The 6,948-nt window shown below is 46.2% G+C and overlaps 1 protein-coding gene across 1 annotated transcript in view; it reads left to right on the top strand.

The window, feature by feature from the left end:
• LOC108509604 (Golgi apparatus membrane protein TVP23 homolog B-like) overlaps positions 1 to 5,971 on the top strand; it is an 8,695-nt gene extending 2,724 nt beyond the window's left edge. Inside the window, exons 2-7 of the mRNA XM_017839129.1 lie at positions 276 to 355; positions 1,289 to 1,433; positions 1,894 to 1,983; positions 3,560 to 3,691; positions 3,777 to 3,905; positions 4,652 to 5,971. Coding sequence (XP_017694618.1) covers positions 276 to 355; positions 1,289 to 1,433; positions 1,894 to 1,983; positions 3,560 to 3,691; positions 3,777 to 3,905; positions 4,652 to 4,684 — 609 coding nt within the window. The 3' untranslated portion in view covers positions 4,685 to 5,971. The remainder of the gene's footprint in view (positions 1 to 275; positions 356 to 1,288; positions 1,434 to 1,893; positions 1,984 to 3,559; positions 3,692 to 3,776; positions 3,906 to 4,651) is intronic.
• Positions 5,972 to 6,948: the final 977 nt, after the last annotated feature.

The raw sequence follows: 6,948 nt of genomic DNA, 5'->3' as shown, positions 1-6,948 counted from the left end.
TTTGGACAACACTCTCAGGAACAGGGTGGGATTGTTGGGGTGTCTGTGCAGGGCCAGGAGTTGAACTGGATGACCCTTGTGGGTCCCTTCCAACTCAGGATATTCTACCATTCTATGCATTTTTTGTTTTGTATGTGGTTAAATCTTCACATTCTTCCTTAACTAATTTTGATCCTGAGGTGCCTCTGATTTTCTGGGTCATCAAAGCTGTCCCTGCTTGAAGTTAGAAATGGATTCATTTTTCTCATGTAACTCTTCTCTGTTCCCCTCTTCAGGACAGTGATGACATTGAGGATGTGTCTCTCTTTGATGCAGATGATGATTTATCCAGGAGATCAAAAAAGTCAAAAATAAGGTCAGTGGCCACAGAGGGAGTTTCTAGATGAGCTCTAGGCAGAAGTGTGAGGAAGGAAGGACTGTCATGTTACATCAAAATATGTAATGGCAAATACTTTCTTCATTGATTTGGAAGTTATGGAGAGCAATTTCTGGATAACTGAGTGCACCAGTTCCAGAAGCTCAGTTGGAATCTGTAGATCTGTGTTTTCATGTTTTTGGGTGCCCCCACACTTGATCTGTGTTTGAATCCCCGTGTGTGAGGAAACCACAGTGACACAGCTCTGTGTAACGGGGGGCTCTCACCGTGTCAGCTGCTGGGGCTGGGCTGGTCCATTATCTCCCCCCAAATGTGTTCTGTGCTGCCCTGCTCTCTGCCAAGTCCTGGCCTGGTTAGTCCAGCTGGCTCCTTCCTTGTTCTGCCCAAAATTACCCCCCTGGAGCATTGTCCATCCCTCGTGCTGTGACCTCGGCTCTCGTTTCTGACCTGGAAACCAGAGAAACTCAGCAACCTGGGCTAGTGCAAGATGTCTCTGCCCATGGCAGGGGGGTGGAACTCCATGAGTTTAAGGCCCTTTCCACCCCAAACCATTCCATGATTCTATGAAATCAGGAAGGAGGGCGACTCTGCTGTGTTGAGAAGTGACATCTTTCCTTCAGAGGAGTTTTCTCTGTCAGAACCTCTTTAAATTTACCCCATAAAAATTGCCATGTGTTGAACCCCAGGTGAAGCTCCCTGTCCTCTCCCACCCCAAATCCTGCCTGCATGTGGGGTATCCCTGCATGCAGAATGTCTCTTCCTTGTGGTGACCTTCCACTCAGTTTGTGTCCCATATTTTCAGAACTTGTTTGCACACTGGGTTCATGTTATGATGCTGATCCTTATGCTGGGAGATCTCTTGGCAATGTCATTTGTCTGAAGGAGCTGTGACTGTCCTGTCCTTCATTCCAGGCACCCAGTGGCATCATTTTTCCACTTATTCTTCCGAGTCAGTGCCATAGTTGTCTATCTGCTCTGTGAGCTCTTAACTAGCAGCTTTATTGCCTGCATGGTGACCATTATCCTCCTCTTGTCCTGTGACTTTTGGGCTGTAAAGGTAAGTTCCTCTTATGCTTTTTGTTATCTTGGCCTTACTGTGTAAAAATAATTGACAGTGATATTCATGTCATAAAAGAGTAACTTCTTTGTGCCTTTGCTGCAAAATGATGCCCCAAAATACCCTCAAATTCTGTGATGGATTGCAAAGTGTTATGAAATAATAAGTCTGTGTACTTGGTTTCATTTTGAAAATCAAATAGGGAATATGTTTTAGACTTTCTTTTGAGGCAGCACAAGCTTTGTTATCACATCACTTTTGAACCAGCAGAAATCAGTCATTTGACATTGTACTGGACATCCTAGAAAACAGATTGCTGTGGGCATAAGGGCCTTGTAATCTTGTTTTCCCTAATGTGAGGCACACAAGCACCATGGAAAACAGCAACCGAGGCAGCTGAACTTTGGCAAGAGGTTTCTTTTAGCAGGAGACACAAAGCTGATTGCTCTTCTTGTTTCAGAATGTCACAGGGAGACTGATGGTTGGCCTTCGCTGGTGGAACCAGGTGGATGATGATGGCAGAAGTCACTGGGTGTTTGAAGCCAGGAAGGTAAATTCCTTTGGTTTTTGGGTTTTTTTTTAATCTTTTAATTGTTTCTGTTTTATGAACCCCCCTATTAATTGGTGGCTGTGCTTGTGAAGGTAGATTGCACAATCTACATTTACTTCCAGCCACAGGTCTGTCACCATGGGCTTGTTTCCCAAAGGCTGCTGGATGAGCTTTTGGATTGTTGAGTTATTTAAAAGTTCTCATAGTGTATTGAGCTTAATGGTAGTAACCTAAAAGTCCCACATGAGAGGCAAGAAAGGTTCCCATGCTGTATCAGTGTCCTACAAATTTTCTGGTGTGAGCTTGGAACAGCTGATGTAGCTTTTTGCTGCTTTGGAAAACTATTGGAAATAGGAAGAGACACACAGCTGGTCCTGGCTTTGCTTTGCCTTTGTGTTCCTGATGCCTCTCTGGTGTCACATCTGTCAGACAGGTCACATATTTGCCACTTTGGATCCTTATTTTAGTTATAGGACATAGAGGAATGGCTTCAAACTGAAAGAGAGTAGGGTTAGATTGTATATTAGGAAGAAGTTGTTCCCTGTGAGGGTGGGGAGGCCCTGGCACAGGGTGCCCAGAGAAGCTGTGGCTGCCCCTGGATCCCTGGAAGTGTCCAAGGCCAGGTTGGAGCAGCCTGGGACAGTGGGAGGTGTCCCTGCCCATGGCAGGGGGTGGAACTGGATGAACTTTAAGATCCCTTCCAACCCAACCCTTCTGGGATTCCCTGATCTCTGGATGGAGCAGATCTGGAGTGCAATAAACATCCTTTCCTAAATCCCATGGGAGCACTGCAGTGGTTTAGGGATTGAACCTAAACCTTTCTCCAGCTCAGTTTGTGCACTCACTGCAGGCACACTCTTTCTCAAAACAGTGCTAGTTTAGAACAGCTAAAACACATTGGGAGAGGGGCAAAGTGAGCTGAACTGCTGGTGGTGTGAACTGGTGGTGGAAACTTGCCTATGAGATGTTAATCCAGTCCAGACTTTTTAGCTGTTATAGGAGGTGTTTGCCTGGGGTCTCCTGCCATGTACAGACTTTATAAAATCAACAGTGTGTGTCAGACCTCTGTGCTTGTAAAGGAAAAACTGCCCTCCTTGGATGCCTAAAAATATTACTATTTATTTCTACGAGTGCTAGGATTAGTGAAATTCTGCTTGTCTGTGTTTTTGGAGGTAGAAGATAACCCCTTTGCCTGTTTCTAAGCTTTGTAAGTGAACCAGGCAGTAAATTCACATTTCCCAAACTTTTAGCCCCAGGCATTACAAGAGGATTTGAGGCTGCAGCCTCCACTGATAGAAAACTGACAAAAGGATCCCATAAATGGAAACACTTTCTGGTGCTGAGAGGTCTTTATGTGACTAATAATGAAATTAATCTTGAAATCACCCAGTGCTGTTGTGTGGAGGCAAAAAGCAGGGAGCACAGGGATTCTGCACTGTTTTTAAGGACAATGAGGTCTCTACAGTGGAGCAGCCTGTTGGTCCTCCCAGGCAGTGGTGTGACTCTTGGGGATGGTGCTGTGCAGGGTTGGACTCGATGATCCTTGTGCTTCTGTGATCTTCATCCCTGTTTTTAGGTATCAGCACAAGGGAGTAAAACCTCATCTGAAGCAGAGTCCCGAATTTTCTGGTTAGGCCTGATTACCTGTCCCATGATCTGGGTGATATTTGCCTTCAGTGCTCTCTTCTCTTTCAAAGTCAAGTGGCTGGTGAGTTCCCTCCTCAGCTCCATAACGGATCTTGCACCCCACAAATAAGGTGGTGGAACTCTGACTTTATCTTCCTGTGCCACAGGCAGTGGTTGTGATGGGGGTGGTGCTCCAGGGAGCCAACCTTTATGGTTACATCAGGTGTAAAGTTGGCAGCAGGAAGAACCTGACCAGCATGGCAACCAACTACCTGGGAAAGCAGTTCTTGCGGCAGGTAAGATTCCCAGGGCTTTGGAAACCCTGGGAAAAAATAATACTGTGGCTCCAGAAAAGAGTTGTTATTTAGGGTTCTGCAGTGGGACCCTTCACACATTGCCTCCTTGTGAATTTGGGCTCCCTTAGTTAAGTCAGAGTCTCTTGCTAATTATTGTCATCAAGTCCCATTTGCAGCATTTTGTAATTTGCTGGTGCCATGGACAAGTGCCAGAGGATTTATTGGGATATGTCTGGTGTACTGGAAAAAAGACTCTCAGCTAAAAGGGCTGCCACTGCCCTTTATGTTTTTTCTCATTTCCACCCAGCTCTTCTCAGCAGCTCCTTTTCTGCCCCAGCACAGGGTTTTCTTCCTTCCATGGGGCCCTGCAGCTGTAGGAACAACCATCCCTGTTCCACTTCATTTAACTGCAGCTTTACTGGTTTTTCTGGCTGTATTTGATGACTCTGGGGAGAGGTGGTTTGGCTGCCACAAGTACACAAATATTTGCTGGAATTACTGTCACCAGTATGATCAGAAAAGCAAACACTGATCACCTTTCTTGGCACTCTGTGCTGGGATCATCCTCTTCTGTAGCTTGATTTGCTTCTGAAAATCTTGATTTGCTTCCTTTCTACCATGGCAGTGGTTACCCAGAGGCCCAGCCCTGTCTCAGTCTCTGGCAGAAATGAATGTCTTGCCCCCAAAATCACAGCAGTGACTCATAGTTCCCCTGTCCTTTTCTTCTTTTATTTTGCCTCCTGCAGACTGTGGCTACAGAGGACCAAACAGCCTCCTGAGCATGGTGGAAGCCTCAAGCCAGGCTGGATTCACAGCAGTGACCAACAGAGAACGTTGCTCAGACCATGAGATTTGGGAGCTGCACACGAGGTGTGAATCAAAAGAAGTAAATAAATTGTGCAAGACTTGAGGTTAACGCTCCTGGCAACCTATATTCCATTTTCCACTAGCAGTTTGTGTTTAAGTCCTTTCTTTAGTTTGGTTAATGAGAATTAATTCACTTAGACTTTAAATCGAAAAACATCCTAGGTGGGTTTCCTGCAGGTTTAGAGCTACTGGATGAATTGAGAGATAATTGCTGGAGATTCTTCAGAAAAGCCATGCACAAGCTGAGCCTTCTGTCACCTGGGAACTCCTCAACTCCTCCAGCAGTTGGTGCCTCAGATAGTTTGTCGTGGACATCGCTGTGTTTTGCTCTTGGAGGTTGTTGCTGCTTCTTTTCCAGTTTAGGTAGTGACCTTTTGGCCCTCCATCCCTCATTCCGTGGTTGGAACAGCACTGAGAGGTTGCAGTGAAGGACATCTAAAGGAATTGGAGCTGTTGGATTGGTGGGAAGATCACTGAAGTCTCGTGGAAGCTGCAGAAAGTGAACTCTGAGCAGCTCCAGGCCCTGGTTTATGTGAAGCATTCACAGATCTCAGTAACATCCCAAAGCCCTGGATTTATGGGAATGCCTGTTCTCCCTGTAGGCCTGTGCCTGTGTGGAGAGTGTAGCAGTTCCAAGGAAGGCTGCACACATCATTGCAGTGAGGGGAGTGAGAGCAGCCCTTGTCTGACCAACCTGTCACAGCGAGGCCATCGGGTGTCCTGGAGTGTGTGTTGGGGCCACAGGGCTTTTCCTCAGGCCAGGAGGGTGTAGGGATCATCAGGGAATGTGGCTGACAGGGTTTTACCTTCCTGGAATCCATGTGGTGTGCTGAGGAGTCTGGGGGCTGGCAAAAAAGCCTTTTGTAGGATCATGAGATGTTGGCTTGCAGTGTTCACTGGGATGGCAGAGAGTGGTGTGTTCAGTGTGTGGAGTTAAAAATCTGTACAAACAGGGTCTGTTCCTTCTTGTGGGATTTGTGCTTGAAAACTTTGGATGAGGTATTTTAAATGAAGAATGTGGGTTTCTCTTTGAATAGTGGGTGTTGTAAATTGTGGGATTGCATTCACATGGTTCCTCTCCCTGTGTTCCAGCAATACTTGGGAGCTGTACATTTAACTCTTTGGATTGATACCTTCCTTTTGTAAATAAGTATTTATAAAATCTTGAAATTAAAATGATGCTTTGTTTAACCAGAGCAGACATTCCTTCTGTGGTTCATGGCTCAGCTCTGTTTCTACACCGTGTTCTTGCCATGTAGCTTTAACAGGGGTTAAAACTCTGAAGTCAAACGGTGCTGTTTCATGAGCTCTGGGCACAATTCCTTTCACCCAGGGGTCTTAAAAGTTTTCCCTGTGGAAACACGCTCTTCCTGAGTGTGCTGGAGTCTCTTAAGGCTTGGCTGGAGAGGTTGAAATGCTCCTTCTGAGAGCAGTCAGAGGTGCCCCCCACTCAGGTCTCTGGCTTGTCACTGGAAATGCTCGTGGCACCACGATGTGGGAACTTTTAGACCCCATTTATATGGAAAGGATCATTTATTTCTATGTAAACAGGCAAAATTCAGTGAAACCCCGAAGTAAAGACACTTCTCCAGCCACACGGGGCCGCTGGTCCGACGTGATGGAACAGGAATCCTTCCTGCTCCTGCTCCTGCTCCTGCTCCAGCCCAGCGAGCCCCAGTTTGCTGCTGGTCAGAGGCGCTGGCCCAGCTCCAGCCACGAGGTCGTTCTTTTCAAAAGTGTTAAAATTTTTGGACCTAATGTTTATTCTCCTGCTGCCAAAGCTCCCCCCAAATTGCTGGAAAATAGTGCTTTGCTGGAAGTCGCAGTTTATTTAATCAAGGACAGAGGCATTTCTTAGGCCGTGCCTTTAAATAGAGCCCTCTTTGGTTTATTTTTAGCCTCTTGGCAAACATTCAGTCTTTTGGCTTCTGAGAAACTGGCAGTTAATTGCATTTCTCCCCAGTGTGGATCGGAACCAAATTTCTTATCGCTGCTGCACTTGGGTGTGAGTCCTGTTTGATTTTCACTCGCTGTGTGCTGGGGTTTCCTGGGGAGCAGGAAGTGGGAGTTGCCACAGAGCAGAGAAATTCTCTGAATGTGCTTTTTTTTTCTTTTTTTTTTTACCACAAGCCTCAGGACTCCACACCAAGCCAGTTCCTTGAGCATTAGCTGTGTA

Source organism: Lepidothrix coronata, unplaced genomic scaffold, assembly GCF_001604755.1.
Source record: "Lepidothrix coronata isolate B3197 unplaced genomic scaffold, Lepidothrix_coronata-1.0 Scaffold376, whole genome shotgun sequence".
Lineage (NCBI taxonomy): Eukaryota > Metazoa > Chordata > Aves > Passeriformes > Pipridae > Lepidothrix > Lepidothrix coronata.
The sequence above is the reverse complement of the archived record's forward strand: the minus strand, read 5'-3'. Positions and strand labels throughout refer to the sequence as shown.